Source organism: Pelecanus crispus, chromosome 18 (genome assembly GCF_030463565.1).
Source record: "Pelecanus crispus isolate bPelCri1 chromosome 18, bPelCri1.pri, whole genome shotgun sequence".
Classification (NCBI taxonomy): Eukaryota; Metazoa; Chordata; class Aves; order Pelecaniformes; family Pelecanidae; genus Pelecanus; species Pelecanus crispus.
The window spans coordinates 1,989,486-2,009,632 of NC_134660.1; the positions used below are offsets into that span (position 1 = coordinate 1,989,486).

A 20,147-nucleotide genomic window follows, 5' to 3' on the forward strand; every position below is an offset into this window, starting at 1 on the left:
AAGCAGCAAATGCAAAGTTTTAGCACCTTGCCTGGGCTGTAGGGAGCCTCGGCTGACGGCCCCCCGTGGATGTAGCCTCTGCAAGACGGTTTAATCAGACGGCGCTTGCAGAGCTAAAAGCCGCAGCGAGCAGGAGGGGCCCTGACCCAGGTTTCGGGGGGATCCCACCAAATGATCGGCTGCAGACAGGTCCCTGCCTCGCCACGGCCTGGGCTGCTCCGGCCCCTCGGTAGCTGCGTGGGAAAGTGGAGAAGCTGCCGGGGTCCGCCGCTGCTCAGGACAGCCCCCACCCGCGGGCGCAGCCTGGATTGCCGAGGGCTTGGAGCTCGTCCGCAGAATCCGGAGGGCTCCCCGCGGCAAAGCGCGGCCAAAGAGGGATGAGCATGGAAAGCGAGCGGGGAGAGAAGCGGCCAGCTGCAAATACGAGAACATAAATGCATAAGGGGATATTTGTATGGTTGTTTTGGTTTTTTCCTAAGAAAACGTTTTTGTTTGAAAGCTACCCGGGCAGATCTGTAGCCGGGAACTTGCTTACGTATCTCTACAACTGCCGTGTGTCGGCGTCTTCCGCGCTCGCTGTGGGAGGCTGGCGGGGAGGACGCTTTCCGTTTTAATTTCTTCCTAAGGACAAAAACCAACTCAGGTGCTAAGGGCAGCAGGATGTCTTAGAAAACCGCGCCTGTTGACCCTTCTTCTGTCTTCAGCGGGAAGTCAGCGAGCCTCATTGGCTCTCCGTTGTGTGTAACGCAAATAACATCTTTGTATCATTGATGTATTTGTATGACAGGTATTGTCGCAGTCCTTGTTCTTTTTATTAAAAGAATGTTTTCAAAAAAATAAAAAGTAGGCTAAAAAGAGCCGCTTCCGTGTCCGCTGGTTTTCCCGGTGTTCTGGGCAGGCGGCAGCGCTCCGTGTGCCGCGGCAGGACGAGGCCGCTCCCGAACGCCTCGCAGCCCCCCGGTAATCCGGAAAGCCCAACCCGCGGCGGGCAGCTGGGCTGCGGAGTGACACGAGTGTCCTGGTTTCGGCTGGGATAGAGTTAATTTTCTTCCTAGTAGCTGGCACAGTGCTGTATTTTGGATTTACATGAGAATAATGCTGATAACACGCTGATGGTTGAGTTGTTGCTCAGTGCTGCTTGCACCAGTCAAGGACTTTTCCGCTTCCCATGCTCTGCCAGGGGCACAAGAAACTGGGAGGGGGCACAGCCAGAATAGTTGATCCAAACTGGCCCAAGGGCCATTCCATACCATGTGACGTCATGCCCAGTATAGAAACTGGAGGGGTTGGCCGGGGAGCAGCGATCGCTGCTCGGGAACTGTCTGGGTGTCGGTCGGCGGGTGGGGAGCAATTGCATTGTGCATCACTTGCTTTGGATATTATTATTGTCATTATTATATTGTTATTATTATCATTATTATTTCACTTTATTTCAATTATTAAACTGTTCTTATCTCACCCCAGGAGTGTTTCTCACTCTCACTCCTCCAATTCTCTCCCCCATCCCACCGGGGCAGGGGCAGTGAGCGAGCGGCTGCGTGGTGCTGAGCTGCTGCCTGGGGCTCAACCACGACAACAAGACAGCGAATTTCCAACCTCCTCCGTTGCAAATGTGCAGAGGTGGATGTTCGGATGCCTCCAAGGCACGCTGTGCGCCGAGGCAATGAACTTGGGGCTCGGCGTTTGGGAGTTGCTGCCCGGAGGGGAGTTTTCTACCCCTGCCCCGGGGACGGAGGCGCTGGGGAAGAGCCCTCGGGGCGGGGGGCACTTCGGAAAGGCAAATAAAATGCCCTTGGGGTGGGGTTTGTCATTCTACCATTCTACGACATTGGGCTCGACGCCTCTGCAGGGCGACGCGCTGGGCGCCCGGGCCAGCCCCTCGCTGCCGCGGGAAGCTGGGGCGGTGGGTGCCGAGCGTGGGGTCCCCCCCGCAGGACCGCGGGGGGCCGGGGGCGCTGACCCCCGGGCCGGGTGGGCTCCTGCCCCCGGGGGCAGCTCGCCACGGCCGCCCGCAGAGCTCGGTCATTGCAGCTGTCAAAAAAGCGCATTTTTTCCCCGTAGTGAAATGTTTAAATAAAGACGGGGGGGCGTGGGGGGAGCCCAAGCTTTTGATAGATGGGGGGGGGGGCACCATGTGGCGAGCAGAGGGGGGACCCCCCCCGCCTGCAGCTCCGTGGGGGGGCCGGGGCGAACCCCCCAAACCCCGCGGCGGGGGGAGATGGGGGGGGCGGCACCAAAGGGCTCTGCACGCCCCGCGCCCGCTTCGACCGGACCCCCCGGGGGGGCCGCCGGGCTGGGGGCGAGGGGGAACCTTTCTGCAGCGAGCAGCCCGGCTCCCCCGAGCCCGGCCCGCCCGTTCCTTCCGGCGGGGCCGGGGGCGGAGCCGCTCCCGGGAAGGTGACCGGCTGCGGGGGCCATGGCGCTGCTGAGGCCGGCTGCGCTTGTGACACTGATGAGCGCCGCGGCGGGCGGCGGCCGGGGGCGCCGGGCCCCCCCGGGGGGGCTGCAGAGCCCTTCGCTCTCCTCCTCGGCCCCCCCGCAGCCGCTGATCGCCGCCAAGCAGCCGTTCCCGGTGGAGCTGAAGGCGGGGAAGAAGTACGGCTGGTGCGCCTGCGGGCACAGCAAGAGCCAGGTCGGACCGGGGGGCTCCGCTCCCACCCCCGGCCGGGATGCGCGGGGAGGCGGCCCCACGGGGACCCCCGGCCCGGGGGGTGGGGGGGGGCTCGGAGGCTCCGCCGCCCCCCCCCGGGGCTCCCGCAGCACCCCAATGCCTGGGGGATGTGCTGGGCCCTGGGCAGCGCAGGCTGGGGGGGCATGGAGGGGTCGCGGTGCCCCCCGTTTTGTGCCCGGAGCGGGGGAGAAGAGCGCAGGCACCCCCCAAACCCCCCCCGTCACCTGCCCCCCGTTTGCTTTGCAGCCCTTCTGCGACGGCACCCACAAGACAGCGGCCCCGGGGATCTCCCCGCTGCGCTTCACCCCGGAGAAGGACGGGACGGCCTGGCTCTGCGGGTGCAAGCGCACCCGCTGCCCCCCGTACTGCGACGGCACCCATAAGGACGAGGCCGTGCAGGGCGCCCGGCTCCCCGCGCAGCCCTGACACGGCTGCACCCCGCCGGGACGGAGGTCACGGAGCCCACGGGAGCTCGGGGCCGCAGGGATGCTCAGCCCTCTGGGGAATGGGAGGGAGCGGGGAGGCGATGCCCAGCTCCCACCCCAATTAACCTTAATTACCGAGCCCGGAGGGCTGCAGAAAACCAGCCTGACCCCACCGTGGGGACAGCAATTTTGCTTTCTGCCCCGCTGGGGCCCTGCCAGGGATAAGGAGGGCTCAGCAGTGGCTGGGGGGGGGAAAAAAAAAAAATCCGCTGGATAATGGGACTTTCAGGAGTGGTTTCGCACTGCCGGAGCTGTGGGTGCCCATCGGGATGCGGGACGGAGGGACCCTGGCAGCTGCATCTGTATGCGCAGACGAAGGGAAGGACGGTCTGCAGCATTTATTACATTTACAAAGCTGTATAGTTATACAAATGTTTAACCAATAACGATATATGAAGATCAGAATATATTACAAGACATTAAAACGTCGTACAGGATGCAAACATACAGAGCAATTTGGTTTGTACCATATAGGAAAAAACAGAAAACAAAACAACCCCCCCAAAGAGCCCCACACAAACCCCAGACCGAGGCACTTCAGCTGCCTCCCTCAGTCCATTCTGGCCTATTTACAAGGAGAAAAGGGGTGTCCAAGTCGAGACGAACGGAGCCCCCCGACATGCTTCGAGCCCCTCGCCCAGCCCTGGGGTGGGGTGAGAGGAACGCAAGGGCCCCCGCCGCAGGGAGCCTCCCCGGGCCCCATCCCCGGCGCCCGGAGGGCAGCGGAGCCCGGGGCTGTGCTATAGCAAAGGTGCCGCTGGCGAGTCCGTGATGGGGGTGCGGTACTTCCAAAAAAAAAAAAAAAAAAAAATTTAAAAAAAATACCATAACAACATCCCATGTTTCCTGACCTTTGGAGTCGGGCTGTTCATACAATTCCCGTGCCGCTTTCCTTTGGTTCTCACCGTGCCGTCGCGGGCGGCCGCAGCCGCTGCCGGGCCGTGGGGTGCCGTCCGGGCGCTGCAGGCACTTGCTTTTTTTTTTTTTTTTTTGTCATTCATCCCCCTCCCCAGCAAGAGATGGAGAGAAACCCCTGGGGTCTGCACTCCCCGGGGCTTGTGTGCTTTTTTTTTTTTTTTGTCAATGTAGAAAGTTGGTCCCTTCCCCGGAGCGCACGGGCAGCCAGCGACGCCAGTGCCGCTCCGCTCCCGCCCGAAACACGGCAGCACCTTCCCACGCTCGCCCCTCACCGAAGCCTCCTGGCTAAAGGCACTGTAGTCTTATATTTTTATTTTTTCTTAAAAAAAAAAACCAAAACACCCAACATGGGGGCAGGAGAAGAGGGTGGGAAGGGCAGGGTGGGGGGACAAAAAAGAAATGTTCTGAAATGTGGCGTTGAAGCCATGGGGGTGAGCGGGGAGCCGGCAGCGTGGGGGTCCCGCACCCCCAGACCGGGTGCTGCACCCACCCTGCGCTTGGGCAGGGCAGCGGCGTTTGAAGCCCCTGGATCCCACGCAGACTCACCCAGCGCTGCCAAAGCAGCCCCCGACGGTTTAGATGCCCCCCCAGCCAAAATTTGCCAGCAGTGCCCGGCGCTGTTGGCACCCGGCACTGCCCGTCTGCCCCGGGGAGGTGGCAGCTCCCTCGGAAAGGAAAAAATATTTAGCGGGGATTGTGCTCCCCCCCCCGGTACGGCTGGCCCTTCACCGCCAAGTTGCAAGCATAATTTTTTTAAGCTGGGGGGCAATAAAAAAAAAAAAAAAACCCCAACCAAAACCAAAGAGCCTACTTACTGTGCATAAAGGGAAGCGTCTGTGTGAGGCTTTGCTAGATCAGAGCCTGAAACACCGTCCAGAGACAGACAGGAAAAGCAAAAAAAGGAACAGAAACATGCACGGCAAGGCAAAGCTGCGGGGGGCAATGCAGTGAGCAATGCGCGGTGCCAACAAATGGACCCCCGGTCCCAGCGGGCCACAGGCACCGTGTTAGCAAACCTGGTGCCCAAAAAACCCCAAATGAACACAGAAAAAGCAAAAAAAACCCCAGGGCATGGCAGAGCTGGAGGGCAGTTTTTTTGGCTTCTGTGCTTGGCCCTTACCTGTGCTTGGCCCTTACCTGTGCAGCCGGGCGTCCCCGCTCACGGCCCCGTCTCGCTCCGAGCAGGCGCGAGGGGAGAGGGATGGGGAGGAGAGTGAAAAGCGTTAGAGAAAATGAGCAAGGAAGGCGGCAGCGCCTGCGTGGCTCCCAGCTCCGGCATGCAGCTTACATTAAGTTAAAATTTAAAAAAAAAAAAAAAAAAAAAAAAAAAAAATCATTTAAAAATATTCAACCACATTTATGTGTCTTATTTGCATTTTAAATTAATCTGGTCAATCAATAGAAAATAAGTATGTATAATTTTTTTTTCTCCCTATGTACACATATATATTTATATATGTATATATATAATATATATAGATATATAAAACCCAGCCAGGAGTCCCTGTTTCGTCGTCGTTTAGGTCAAGGCAGAGGCCGTGCTGCCGTTGACAGTCGTTTTGCGGCACCGGCCAGCGGCGGGCGGCAGCGGGTGGCAGTTCGAGGTGCCGTTGAGCGCGGTGCCGGTGCCGGTGCCGGCGGGACCGCTGCCGGCGGTGGAGCTGGGCGAGCCGTGGGACGGGGTGCCGGGGCTGGGCAGGGAGGAGGAGGTGGCGGGCAGCGTGGCAGGGCTGTGGGCTTTGTCGCTGACCGACTCGCACTCGGAGGCGCCGCTGGTGTTGATGCACTCGGAGGTGGCCGGCTGGGACAGCTTGAGCCGCTTGCAGGCGGGTTGGACGCGGTATTTCAGCGGCAGGGGCCCGTTCTGCAAGCGGGAGAGGGGCAGACGCGTGGCACCCGGCACCCCACAGCAGCCCCGGCGTGCACCGCCGCACCGGCCGCCCACGCTGGCAGCATGGCCGGGTGCCGGCCCCCAGCCCTCCCGCCTGCCCCGGAGAAAGGGGGAGAAAAGCACGTGCAGCCCCCCCAGCCTCCTAAAAATCACACCTGGAGCAAACACCTCGAGAAGGAGGGGGCACCTGGGGTTTATTTGTTAACGTGCTCCAATTTTTCAGCTCTCCAATTTTTCAGCTCCCCAATCTTTAAGCTCTCCAATTAAGCCCTCCAATTAATATTTTCAATTCTTAAATTTTTCAATTTTTAAGTTCTTCAATTTTTAAGTTTTTCAATGTTTAAGCTTTTTAATGCCTTCAGCCTTCCCCTAAAGGTCTGCTTTTCCAAGCCTTTCTCCAAGACAAGCCCCGGCCCCGGTGCCCATGGTGTGGAAGGCAGCAGCTCCGCTTACCCTCCTCCAGGGATAGATGTAGGCGATGTCCATCAGGGTGTAATACTCCTTCAGGGGCTCGTCTTCGTAGAGGACTTCCACCTGGCGCAGGGGACAGCGTCAGTCCCCCGGCACGGCGGCAGAGGCACCGCCAGCCCCCACCGGAGCCGCTCACGGGGCATGGGGGCTTTGCCGTCCCTTGCCAAAACCCGGAGCGAGTTCGCAGTTCACATGCAATGCGCCGTAAGGGACGGATCCTGCCCCAGCACCCACCCGCTGATGCAAAGCCTGGGCTGCCGCAATATTTGGGAGCCAGGAAAGCACGGCCTGTTTGCAGCAGGGGATGCAATACGGGACGGCCAAAATGGCATCGTCCCCTCCGAGCCCACCGGAGCGCTCCGAAAGCCGGGCAGTGAGCGGACCCCGGGCACACGCTCACCTTGTACTTGCTGGGCACGTCCATCTTGTTGCGGAGGAACTTGGCCAGGTGCATGATGGTCATCGCGGCGGGACAGCGCAGGAACCGCACCCCATTCTTCTGGGGACGCAGCGGGAGGGGGCCGGGGGGAGAGGCGTTGCTGAGAGTCCGCCGTGCAATTAATGGGCAGTTCCCACCTCCTTCAGCAGGCGGTTTGGGGTGCCCTCCTGTCCCCCCCACACCCCCAAAGCCCGGGAGGCAGCTGGACACGGAGCTCTCCATGCCATGGTCCCACCACACTCACCTTCTCCTTCTCCAGGTCCCCGTTCTCAACAGGCCCTTTCTTCTCCTCTCTGGCGGGAGGAAAGCAAACACAGGACAAAGTTTATGGAGGAATAAAAAGGCGGAGAGAAAAAATAACCCATCAGAAGGGCTGTCCATGGAGGGGCTACAAGGGGAAACATCCAGTGACCTTCAGCCAAGCTCTGGCTTCACCACCCCTGACCACATGCATGCCCAAGTTGCTGCATTTCCAATCCAGCACGCTGCAACCACTGCCCAGGCTGCCGCCTTCCCTGCATCCCTCTGAGCTGCCGCTCCGGATGCCGGTGACATCCTCAGAGGCCACCACCGGCACCAGGGACGCGGCAGCCCTTGGGCTCTGCTGCCTGGGAAGGAGCCTTCCCCTGCCTGCCTGGGGAGTGGCGATGCAGGGACCCCGCTGCATAGCAAGCACCCACAGAGGATGCAGGGTAGGGGACCAGGGCGGATGGGTTTTGGGTGCTCCCGTCCATTCAAGCACCCCAGGAGATGCTGAGCCCCGAGCAGGGGCTGTGTCAGCCATCACCACCTGGCATCTCAGCTCCAGGCGGAGCTGTGGGAGTGGGAAGAGAGGGGGCGAGTTTATTCACAACCCCCAAACCCAGGCAGAGGCACAGCAGCAGCCAGAAAACGATACCTGGACCCTTCATAAAACTCTATGGACAGGCTGACGATCTCATCGTCCGTCAGGTTCCCCTTGTCCTGCTCAGAAACTTCCCCGCGATCTTCGTTGGACCCATTGGGAACTGTGGGAGCAGAGGGACGAAGAGGCTGAGCCGCTGAGGGGGGCACAGCCGGGGCGAGGGGGGTCCCCGGGGCTGACACTCACCCTCTGCCATGGGGTAGGCTGCATAGAAGTCGCGCCGCCTCTTCATCTCATCTGTGGGAAAAGGGAAGAGGAAGGTGAGGGGGGAAAAAAAAGTCACACCAAGGGGGGAGATGGGTGCAAAGAGAAGGGAGCAAGAGGAAGCCCCAGATTGCCGAGAGCCTGCTCCCCGCCAGCAGCTCAAGCAGGAGCTGCCTGGTGCAGATGGACCCGTAGGAGAGCAGTCGCTTCAGCAAGCGCAATCGAGTCGTACCAGTAAAACCCTCAGAGCGGCTGCAAATCCGCTGCTGTGAGAATGCCTTTACGGCGGCTCGACTGTCCTCAGTCTTTCCACACCTGCAGACCCCCACACTTTTTCCCCCGAGGACGGGCAGGCACTTGGAGAGCAAATCCGCAGCTCCTGCTCCCAGCTTTGCTTTTCGTGGTTCCCCCCAGCAGCAGCCCCCGGGCTGCCGGAGCGCGGGATGGGCACTATCCGGAGGGACCCATCCCTGTCCGTTCGCATCATGCATTTTCCTGCTGTCCCCGTTACACGGGCAGGGGCGTGCGTGGGCAGCGTGAAATCCGGGGGACCGGTTTCACTGGTGGGTGGGAGTGAGTTACAAACAACCTCAAACCCACACAGTTATAACTGTCCATGGCTGTACCTTTGAAAAGCCCCGGGACCAGTTTGTACACTATGTCCTGTAGGGTTTTGTCCGACCTGGGGGGAAAAAAAGAAATAGGAAAAGAGAGAGAAATCAGCTGGATGGGAGCAGCTGGCTTCCCCGGGCTGCCGAAAGCTGCCCTGCACCACGCGTGCCCCGGCCAGCCCGAACGCTCCCCATCTCCCCCCCAGCACAAAGCCCCAACTCCCCGTCCCGTGGTGATGCCACAACCCTGTCTCGCAGGCAAACCCGTCCGCCCTCGCGCTCACCGCAAAGGGTTAACTCTGGAAAAAGAAAGAAAACCGTTTCAAAAATCCTTGTAATTGCTAGGGATGATGACAGCAGGATTTTGGGGCCAGGATCCATTTCAGTAGTCAAAATGATTACAAAAACACACCGAGAACTTACAAAAAAAAAGAAAAATATCTGAGATCAGCAAATGTTTCTGCAAGTTTTAATTTGCATCTAATTTTATTTTTGGACTCGGCTGCACTTCAGGGCTGAGGCTTTGACTTCCCTCTGCTGTAAGGGTGTCAGGACAGCCTCCACTGTCAGGTTGTTACACAGGAAAGCAAAGCGGATTCCCTGAAATGTGAACATCCCAAGGCAGGATCTTCTAAAGCACTCGAGGAACTGGGGAAGCTCAAGTCCCATCCTCAGCACAGAGCCGGGAATGGGATCTTGCTGGAAGGCTCAGGCTTGGGACCCTGCAGGCACAATTTAAAAGCAGCAGCTCAGCCGAATAAAAAAAAAAAATCTCAAAGCAAGAGCAGTGGGACGGGTGAAAAGTAAATTATATCTGCAATTATTTCCATTTTAATAATAAGGCCTTTATTTTAAAGAAAAACAAATGACCGTACCCTATATTATTTTTAGCTTAGCCATGTCTTTCATCCCTAATTCCTCGGTGATGTCACTCTGGTTCGCGAGGCCCCGCTGTGATTTTATTTATAATACATACCCAGGGAATTTGCTTTATAATTTACAGCAAGCTAATGAAAAAGCAACCTCAGCCGCTTGATTGGCAGTTTAATTACCAGCCGGTCGCCGCTCTTGCATGAGTCAACCCCGCTCAGCCCAGCGCGGCGGCGCTGGGTGGGGGCCGGGGTGCCACAGGGGATGCGGTGGCCACGCGTGGGCAGCACCCTTGGCACCGCGCAGCATCACGCCCGGGGCGCGGGTGTTTCGGCGCTGCCGCGGCACCGGTTTGGGAGGCAAAGGGGAAAGCAAGCCCCTCGTCGGTGCGGAGAGTTTTCTATGGCACCACGTCTGGATGAGGCCCCTGTCACCTGCAGCAGCACCTCTGCCCACACGTGCCCCGTATTTCCCCCACCGGGACCAAACGGGACGCGAAGGCACCGCACCGCCACGACAGCCGGGGCTCGGGGCCGCCGGCGCAGCACCGTTGGCGTGCGCGGTGCCCGTCTGCGGCGCGGGCGGCTGCGTATCCATCTCTGCACGCAGGCAGGGATGTTTCAGCGAGGGAGCCGTGGGAGCCAGAGTGTAAATATTTCATAGTGAACCAGAAAAAAAAAAAAAAAAGAAGGCGGAAAAAGTGTTACTACAGAAACGGATTTACATGGAAGAGGCTAAAAAAAGGAGGGGAAAAAAAAAAAAGCCGAGTGATGTATTGCAGCCTTTCATGGTTTCTATGCCAACCACCTGCAGAGCCAATTCCACAACTGACGGGACGTGTCTGGCTTTCCCCAGCCAGATGCGGGGCCGGGGCAGAGCCGGCGTGAAGCCACTGCCACCGCGGCCGGGCACCCTTTCACCTGCACCGCTGCGAGCCCACCCTGGCATCCCCCGAGGGGCACAGCACCATCCCCACGGGGGACAGCAGGGAGTTAGAAAGCACAGGCGGTCCCGGGTTAAACTGCTCCTGGTGGGACAGCAGGGATGGACAGATGGATGTCTGTGGTCTGGGATGCGCAGGGATGGGCGCAGGGCAGCCCCTGCTCTGGCTGGCACCTGCACCAGCCGCTGCCTCCTGCCACAGAGCCGTCCCTGGGTCCTGCCCCCTCCACCACCCCTGTTCCCCTTCCACCCGGACAGCACCCCAAATCCCCACTGCTGCAGGGAGCAGGGTCAGGAGCAGAGAGGTTTCACGCTGCAAGAGATGCAATGGTCCCTGCTCGGCTGCACCACCACGCTGCTGGCTGCGGAGCCCCGCTCCCCATCCCGGGGCGCTCAGGGCTGCACCCCAGAGCAGGCACAGGCTGCAGCGACACGGGGCTCGGCGCGACGCAGGGGCATGGCGTGCGGGGAGCCCCCGAAGCTCACCTGATGCTGAGGAGGGGTCTGGTTTTGTGCACTTGGACATCACACATGGGGCAGTACTTATTCGTCTCCAGGTAGCGAACGATGCAGGTTTTGCAGACTGTGGGGAGAGACTCAGCATGAGCGGGCGGACGGACAGACGAGGGGGCAGAGCCCCCGTGCCAGCCCAGCGAAGCACCCCACACCCCCGCAGCGGCTCAGGGCCGGGACCCATGCTCGCCCACCCTGCTCCAGCCCTGACCACACAGCACAGGACCGACCCCGCAGCTCCGTGCGGCAGCAACGCCCGACGCAGGATGGGTTTGGGCACTGCGGGAGGGTCTCGGCGCAGCACGGCCACCCTTCCCGGGGCTCGGGGCACCCTTGGGTGCAGCACAGCCCCAGCCGGGGCCCAGGACACTCACAGGAGTGCAGACACTCCACGATGGTCGTGGCGTCTATGAAGTAGCCGCCGCACAAGGCGCACATCAGGTGGGGGTTGAGCTCGGTGATCTTTATCCTGGTGGTCCTGTGCATTTTGGAGCAGCGCCGGGGCAGATCCTCCCTGCAGAGAAACACCCGGGGCCACCCTTAGCGGCCGCTTCGTGCCAAGGATGGGACCTGCGGGACCCACTTCAGCCTTTAATGGACAAATGCAGGGCAGGCTGGGGGTGCCGGGTGCTCCCCCTGATGTGCCGCACTTGGCCCTGGGAGCACTGGGGCAGCCCCAGCCCTGCACCCTGCCAGCTCCGGGGGTGCACAAGCAGCACCCCCACACCTCCCCGTGCAGCCCCCGGCCCCAGGCACTGCCCAGCTCCCTCTGCCTCATGTTTGCATCTTCTGGGGGTCCCCAAGTGGGTCCCCACCACGCTGAGACGCCTCTGAGAGGGGACAAATCACCCCTGTTAGCCAGCCCCTTGCCTGCAGCTCCCCGGGCTCTGCACACACACACACACACACACACACAAAGTGTATTTTTGTTTTGTTCGATGGAAAAGGCATTTTCAGCCACCACCTCGCGGTTTCTATAGAAACTCCCGAGTCCGGTGTTGGCCACCTGCCCGCGGCCAGGAGCACCCACAGCACCTGCGCGCATGGGTGCGCGTGGCCGGGTGCGCACACGGGGCACAGGCAGCGTCCCCCGGCGCGGGGCGTGGACATGGGGGAATCGCTGCCTGCCCGCTCCGGCGCTTCCACGTTTACAATGGGAGACGGCAGAGCCGGAGCCCGAAATCGCTGCAGTTTTATTGTTTCCATGGCAACCCCGATACTTGGCGAGGAGCCAGAATATTATTACAACCATCCGAGGCGAGGGGGAGAGGGGAGAAGAAACCCTGGGTTTGTGTAAATGAGCGTGGGCGCGATGGCAGCACCAGGGCGCACCGACAGCAACACCCGTACGCACCCACACCCCCACCCACACACAGGGAGACACGCACACATGTGCGTACACACATACTACACGTTCACGCACGCATCCCCTACGTGCTCGCGGGCGGAGGTACACACGCACACACCTGCACCCCTGCGGTACAGGCACCCGCACATGGCCAGGCGTGGAGTGGTGTGACCGGCCGCCTGACGCGGGGCCAGGCCCTTTGCAGACACCCGACTGACAACGAGACAACAGCCAAGACGACCACCGAAGGCACAACGGCTGCCGTGCGGGCACCGCAAGCGGGCGAGGAACGGGGTGAACCCCATGCCCAGGGAGCACACGGGATGCACACGCATGTGCGTGCACAGGGCTGCGTGCGCAAGGCTGTGTTTTTGTGTGTGCGTGTGCAGGAGCGTGCGCTCGGGGCTGCACACGGAGCGGTGCGTGTGGGTGTTGGTGCAACGCCGGGTCCGGGCCAGGCGCCTGCCCTGGGGAAGCCGCCCCGCGCTCCCGCTCGCTCCCTGCGGTGCTTCTCCGGGCTCCGGTCTGGGTCCCTCATCTCCTTCAGCCGCCGTGGAGTCCCTGGGGGCAGGTGTGCAAGGATGGGGACACCATGGGGACCGGGATGGAGACACTACAGGGATGGGGACACCATGGGGACTGGGATGGAGACACTACAGGGATGGGGACACCATGGGGACTGGGATGGAGACGCTGCAAGGATGGGGACACCATGGGGACCAGGATGGAGACACTATAGGGATGGGGACACCACGGGGACCGGGATGGAGACACTATAGGGATGGGGACACCATGGGGAAGGGATGGAGACACTACAGGGATGGGGACACCACAGGGACTGGGATGGAGACACTGTGGGGATGGGGACACCACAAGAACTGGGATGGAGACACTGTGGGGATGGGGACACCACAGGGATGGTGACACCACAGGGACGGGGATGGAGATGCTGCAGGGATGGGGACACCACAGGGACCAGGATGGAGACACTGTGGGGATGGGGACACCACGGGGACGGGGATGGAGATGCTGCAGGGATGGGGACACCACAGGGACCAGGATGGAGACACTACAGGGATGGGGACACCACAGGGACCAGGATGGAGACACTACAGGGATGGGGACACCATGGGGATGGGGATGGAGATGCTGCAGGGATGGGGACACCACAGGGACCAGCATGGAGACACTGCGGGGATGGGGACACCACAAGAACTGGGATGGAGACACTGCGGGGATGGGGACACCACAAGAACTGGGATGGAGACACTGCGGGGATGGGGACACCACAAGAACTGGGATGGAGATGCTGCAGGGATGGGGACACCATGGGGACCAGGATAGAGGCACTGTGGGGATGGGGACACTACAAGAACTGGGATGGAGACACTGCAGGGATGGGGACACCATGGGACCAGGATGGAGACGCTGCGGGGATGGGGACACCATGGGGACCGGGATGGAGACGCTGCGGGGATGGGGACACCATGGGGACCGGGATGGAGACGCTGCGGGGATGGGGACACCATGGGGACCGGGATGGAGACGCTGCGGGGATGGGGACACCATGGGGAAGGGATGGGGATGCTGCAGGGATGGGGACACCACAGGGACGGGGGTGGAGATGCTGCGGGGATGAGGATGACACGGGGCTGGGGACCACGAGGACACCCCTGTGCTGGCGGGGCAGGGGCCAAGCTGAGCCCCAGGGTCTCCTTGCAGAGAGCGGCCCAGGGGTCCGGGGGTGTTTAGGACGGCCCAGGCCCCCCGGGCTCAGCTCGCACCCCTGGGCACCCCCGGGCGGGCACAGCGGGGTGCCCTGCACCTCGCTGCCCACGGGTGGGTGCCCTCAGCCCTCCGCAGCCCACGGGGGATGGGGGGGGCCACTGCCAGGCTCCCCCCGGCCAGCAGAATACCTGGGGGGGCCATGGTTCCCAGCCCCGGGCTCCCCCACCGACCCCCACCGGGGGACCACAGCGGGCACCAGCCGCCCACGCCGGGCCGCAGGACCCACGGCTGCATTTTGGGTGGATTTTGGTGCTTTTGGCGCTCGCAGTCACCAATGGCGGCCCGGGTCTCCGCGGGAGGGGGGAGCCTGAGCCACCGGCGCAAACCAGTTCTAATAAACCGGGTGATAACAACTGCGATTTCCTGCCGCGGGGGCGAACAAAGCCCCGGACCCCCCCGGGTCCCCCCCGAGCCCGGAGCCGGCCGCAGCCCCGGCCCCACCGGAGCCCTCGGGGCCGCCCCGTCCCACCGGCAGCACCCGCGGCCGGCTCCCCCGCACCTCCGGCCCCGACTTTCGGGGTCTTTTGTCTCCCAGGGCGGTGGCCCGGCACGGTGTCCCCCCACCCCCCTCCTCCCCAAAATCCCCCCGGACCAGGCACGGGTGGGGAAGGACGTTTCAAAGTCACCGGTAACTTGGAGCCGACCGGCTGCCCCCCCCCCTCCCCGCGGGTCCCACCGGCGGCGGCGAGCCCCGTGGGCCGGGAATAAACCGGGACGGCTCTCGCCGGCACTGCCCGCTCGCTCGCACGGCGGCCACGGGCCCCCCCCACGCAGCGGGAACACGACAAAAAGGCGCCGGAGCGTGAACCCGCGCCCCCCGCCCCGACGGGACACCCCCCCCCCCCCCCCGCCGCCCCTCCCGGGGTGCGGGACGCGGCCGCTGCCGAGGAGCAGCGCGGGGAGGGCACGGACACGCGTGGCCACACAGCCGCGAAGGGACAAGGACACGCACCCCCCCCCCCCCCCCCCCCGCACACACACACATATGTCCCCGCGGCGGGACGTGTCCGCGGTGCGTGACACCCGCCGGGCAGCGGCGCGCGGGCGCGGGCACGCCGTGGGCACGGACACGCCGTGGGCACGGACACGCCGTGGGCACGGACACGCGTGGCCCCGCGCTGTGCCCCGGGGGTGCCCGGTTGCAGCCCGGCGGGCAGGCCCGCCCCAGCGCCTTTTTTTTTTTTTTTTTTTTTTTTTTTTTTTTTTTTGGGAGGGGGGGACACGAGCACACGGACGACGACACCGACACGATTTGGGGCCGGGGGTGGGGCAGCCCCGGTGAGCCCGCCGCGCTCCCGGTGCCCCGCAGCCCCTTGCACCCGGGGCCGCCTGACAGCCCGCCCCGGGGCCCGGCCCGGCCCCTCCGCCCGCCCCGGGGGGGGGGTCCCACCGCGCCCCCCCCCCCCCCCCAAATCCCGGCCGTACCGCACTGCCCCGCTCCACGCCGCGCCGGGCCCGGGCCGGGGGGGGGGCGGCGGCAGCCGGGGCTGTCAGGGCTCCGTAGCCCCTCGCCGGTGCCCGCCGTGGCGGGGGGGTGGTCACGGCCCCCCCCGGGCAGGAGCGGGGCCGCGGCACAAAGCGGGGGGAGGCGGCGGCCATCGGCCATCTTGAACGCGGAGAGAAAAGGGCGCGGGGGGGCCCGGCGGCGGGGCCCGGCGGCGGCGGCGGGGCGGGGGGGGGCCGGGGCCGCGTCCCTACCTGGTGGCGGCGGCGGCGGCGGCCCCGCGGCCCCTCCGCTCCCGCCGCTCGGCGCGGCTCGGCTCGGCTCGGCTCGGCGCGGCGGCCGGGGCCCTTTTTTCTCTCGCTTGGGTTTTTTGGTTGTTTTTTTTTTTTTTTCCCCCCCTTTTCTTTTTTTTTTTTCCCTCCTTCCTCCTCCTTTTTTTTTTTTTAATTTTTTTTTCCTCCTTTTTTTTTTATTTTTTTCCCTCCTCCAGCCGCCGCCAGGCCCCGCCCCGCCTCACGTGACCTCATTCCTTTGGGGTGTTGCGGAGGAGGGGAGTGAGGGGCCGAGATTGGGGGGGGTCCCGTGTGTGTGTCCCCCCCCCCCCGCCGCCCCGCCCCGCCGGGACACGGCCCCCCCCTCCCCCCCCCCCCGCCTCGGTGCCGCCCCCCGACGCTGCCCCGGTGCTTGCGGAGGCCCCCGCTGCTGCCGCCCCCCCCCCCTCCGTGCCCCCCCCCCCCCCCGGTTGTGCTCAGGGAGAAAAGGAGAGCACCCTAAAACCCGCTGGAATGGGCCCAAAATCCGCCCCGGGGCGGCGGCCGCGCTCCGCTCCCCGCTAACCGGTCCCCGTGTTCCCCCGTCACGGCGGCACTGCTCGGGTGGTCCCCCGGGAATCCTCCCCCCCGCCGACCAGCGCTGGAGCCATTTTCGGCCCCAAATTGGGGGAATTCCCACCCGGGAGGCGACGCGGGGCATCCCGGGCCCCGTGGGTCCTTCCCCGGGACCCTCGGGCGGGGGTCCGGTGGCTGCCGGTGCGCGGCGGGGCCGGCGGGAGGGGAAAGCAAAGGGAAGGGGGGAAGAAAAAAAAAAAAAAAAGGAAGGGAAGAAAAATAAAGGGAAATTAGAGGAAGAAAGGGGAAAATGGAAAAGGAGGGAAGAAAAGAAAAAAAAGGGGATGGGAGGAAAGGAAAAAAGGAAGGAAAGCAAGAAGGAAAGGAGAGAGGAAAAGAAAAAGGCAGGAAAAAAGGGAAGGAGCGGGGGGGAAAGGGAAAAAGCGGGAAAGACATAAAAGAGGGGGAAAGGGAAGGAAGGGGAGCGGGGCGGGCGGGCTCCCGGCGCCGGTTTCCCCCGCGGGGAGCTCACGGGGGTTTTGGAGGGGTGCGGGCAGCCCGGGCGCCCACGCGTGTCGGCGGCCGCTCGTTCCCGACGTCCCGCGGCCCCGCTGCCCCCCGCGCGTCCGCGGCTCCCGCGCGGGTCCGGCCCGGGCTCGGTGCGACCGAGGGCGCTTCCGTACACCCGGGGTACCGGCTGCCCGGCCGGGCGCAGCGCCCACGCGCGTTTCCCTTCGGCTCACACGGCTGCGGCCGTGTGATTAATTCCCCGCCCACTGCCGGTGTCCCGGTGCCGGTGTCCGGTGCCCGTGCCCGGTGCCCCAGTGTCCCGGTGCCAGTGCCGGTGTCCGGTGCCCGTGACCAGTGCCCGGTGCCCCAGTGTCCCGGTGTCCCGGTGCCGGTGTCCGGTGCCTGTGCCCAGTGCCCGGTGCCCCAATGTCCCGGTGCCGGTGCCCCGGTGTTGCGGTGCCTGGTGCCAGTGTCCCAGTGCCCGGTGTTCTGGTGCCGGTGCCTGGTGTCCCGGTGTCCGTGCTCAGTGCCTGGTCCCGGTGCCTTTACCCAGTGCCGGTGTCCTGGTACCCGTGTTCAGTGCCCGGTGCCAGTGTCCTGGTGTCTGTGTCCCGGTGTCCGGGTGCCGGTGTCCCGGTGCCCGTGCCCGGTGTCGGTGTCCAGGTCCCGGTGTCCCGGTGCCCATGCCCAGTGCTGGTGCCCGGTGTCGGTGTCCTGGTGCCCAGTGTTCCGATGCCAGTGACTGTGTCCTGGTGCCCGTCCCGGTGTCCCGGGTCCCCGTGCCTGTGCTCCGGTGTCCCAGTGCCGGTGTCCCGGTGGCCGTGCCCAGTGCTTGGTGCCGGTGCCCGTGCTAGTGTCCCGGTGTCCCAGTGCCCATGCCCAGTGCCTGGTGCCGGTGCCCGGGTCCCGGTGCCCGTTCTCCAGTGTCCCGGTGCCCGTGCCTAGTGCTTGGTGCCGGTCCCGGTGCCCGTGCCCAGTGCTTGGTACCGGTGTCCCGGTGCCCGTGCTGGTGTCTCGGTGTTCCGGTGGCCGTGCCCAGTGCCTGGTGCCGGTGTCCCGGTGACCGTGCCGGTGTCCCGGTGCCCGTGCCCAGTGCTTGGTGCCGGTGCCCGGGTCCCGGTGCCCGTTCTCCAGTGTCCCAGTGGCCGTGCCCAGTGCCTGGTGCCGGTGTCCCGGTGCCCGTGCCTAGTGCTTGGTGCCGGTCCCGGTGCCCATGCCCAGTGCTTGGTGCCGGTGTCCCGGTGCCCGTGCTGGTGTCCTGGTGTTCCAGTGGCCGTGCCCAGTGCCCGGTGCCAGTGTCCCGGTGACCGTGCTGGTGTCCCAGTGCCCGTGCCCAGTGCTTGGTGCCGGTGCCCCGGTGCCCGTGCTGGTGTCCTGGTGTCCCGGTGCCCGTGCCCAGTGCCTGGTGCCGGTGTTCAGGTGCCCGTGCCCGTACCCGGTGCCTGGTGCCGGTGTCCCGGTGCCCGTGCCCGTACCCGGTGCCTGGTGCCGGTGTCCCGGTGCCCACGGGCGCTCCCGGGGCGGCTCCACCTGAGTGCGGCGGCCGCGGCGCAGCTCCTCGCCGCGGTCTCTGTGGCGCAATCGGTTAGCGCGTTCGGCTGTTAACCGAAAGGTTGGTGGTTCGAGCCCACCCAGGGACGGAGCGAGTTCTTTTACCTCGCTTCTCCTTTTTTTCGCCCCACTTTTTCCAGGGCCGGTCCGAGGGAGCGGCCGAGGCTGGAGCGGAGGTGGCTGGTCCCGGCCCCCCGTGGGACGGGCAGGGTGGGTTTTTGCTGTGCGGGAGCTTGGTGGGGCTTCCCCCGCTCCCTTGGGGTGCCCCTCGCCCTCAGGACCGTGCTGAGCTGGATGGGGAGAAGGTGTGAACGGGCAGAATGTGGCCCCGGTGCTCCCCGTGGGCTCACCGCTCTCTCTAAGGTGCTGGGCAAGGGGGAAACGAGCCCCCAGCGTGAACAAAACCATTTCTGCTCAGCCTGTGATCCCCTCCACACCGCAGTTTCTCCCATAAGCAAAAGGACATGTTGGGACATTAAAAATGGAGCAGTTGAAAGCCTGTTCCCATCCAGAGTCCATATTTTGCCTTAAAAATAAGCTGAAGAGGGTCCAAAATCTGTATTGCTGAAGTTCCCCTCTCTTACAAAGTCTTGTAAAATCTATTTATGTTTTCCGCTTGCCCTGATTTTATTTTCATACCAGAAATAATGAAGTTAATGTTTTAACGCAGGGCATAAAGCCATGCCATGAAGATCCCTGTTGTTTCAAAAGCCCAGAGCCACAAAATGCTCCCATGGCCAAGCTCAGTGGTGCTGGGGCTGGGGAAGCACTGGGGCTCTCGGGCCAGGGAGGGGGATTGCTGCTGCCTTCCTGATCCGAGAGCACGAGCCCGACTGGAAAGCGAAGAGAGAAGCAGTGCCCAGCGGGGATCAGCTCCCCGCTGCCACCCGAGACAGCCAGCGCTGCCGAAATCTGCCTGTGGAGCTATTCCCGTCCAGCTCTGCTGCTTGCGGGGTGTTCCCACCAGACAGAATGCGGCCTCTGACTTCGTGCCTGCAAGAAACTTTTTACGATGGGAAACACTTTAAAAATACAACTGCCACGGGACGGGCTGCGCCTCCGGGGCTCGGTCCTGGGCGGATGAACAGCCCCTGTGCGGGCCGGAGGTTTTCATTGAAACCAGGCGGGCTGATCTGTTGCGCACTTGAGAGCGTTTCCAAACACATGGATCTCTTTCCCTTTGGCACAACATCACTCCCCTAAATTAAACGTTTAATCCTGTCTCCTCCAGGAGAGGGGAGAGCTTTCGAGTGGGGATGGGGAAGGAAATCCAATACTCTGCAGAGCGCAAATCCCCCTTTCAGTTGCTCGCTGAATAAAAAATGCCCTCGCAGCCACTTGCCAGGCCCCTTCCCCTCCCTGGGATGGGCCGTGACTCACTGCTTTACGGAGTGACTTTACAGAGTGACTTTACAGCGCGACTTTATTGTGCGAGCATTTCCCAAAGAGATTTTTTTTTTCCCCTCTGAGGAGACTCGCTGTCCCTGGCCCCCCAGGGCGAGTTTAGGGGATTGCCCCTGGGTCCCAGAGGTGCAAAAGCGGACAGTGGGTGTGCGAGGCCTGACACGCACCAGGGCTCCGCACGGTGCAGTGGTGTGGGCTGGGTTTCCTAGCGTGCACATCCAGCTGTGCCGTGCCCTGCATGTCCCTCCAGATGTGCTGTGCCCCCAGAGGCATATCCAGCTGTGCCATGCTCTGCATGTCCCTCCAGCTGTGCCATGCATCTGTGGGCATATCCAGATGTGCCATGCCCTACACAG

The 20,147-nt window shown here is 63.0% G+C and overlaps 2 protein-coding genes and 1 non-coding gene across 3 annotated transcripts; 2 read left to right on the top strand and 1 right to left on the bottom strand.

The window, feature by feature from the left end:
- The first annotated feature begins 2,416 nt into the window (after positions 1–2,416).
- CISD3 (CDGSH iron sulfur domain 3) lies at positions 2,417–3,097 on the top strand. The gene is made up of 2 exons (XM_075723069.1): positions 2,417–2,632; positions 2,918–3,097. Exons 1-2 carry the CDS (start codon positions 2,417–2,419, stop codon positions 3,095–3,097), a joined length of 396 nt encoding a protein of 131 aa, XP_075579184.1.
- Positions 3,098–5,593: 2,496 nt separating this feature from the next.
- PCGF2 (polycomb group ring finger 2) lies at positions 5,594–11,405 on the bottom strand. The gene is made up of 9 exons (XM_075722824.1): positions 11,294–11,405; positions 10,893–10,989; positions 8,610–8,665; positions 7,966–8,016; positions 7,774–7,882; positions 7,120–7,168; positions 6,837–6,935; positions 6,419–6,499; positions 5,594–5,938 (listed from the first exon to the last, which is right to left on the bottom strand). The coding sequence occupies exons 1-9, from the start codon at positions 11,403–11,405 to the stop codon at positions 5,594–5,596; spliced, it is 999 nt and encodes a 332-aa protein (XP_075578939.1).
- Positions 11,406–18,402: 6,997 nt separating this feature from the next.
- TRNAN-GUU (transfer RNA asparagine (anticodon GUU)) lies at positions 18,403–18,476 on the top strand. The gene has a single exon. It is a non-coding gene; the product is annotated as a tRNA-Asn (tRNA).
- Positions 18,477–20,147: the final 1,671 nt, after the last annotated feature.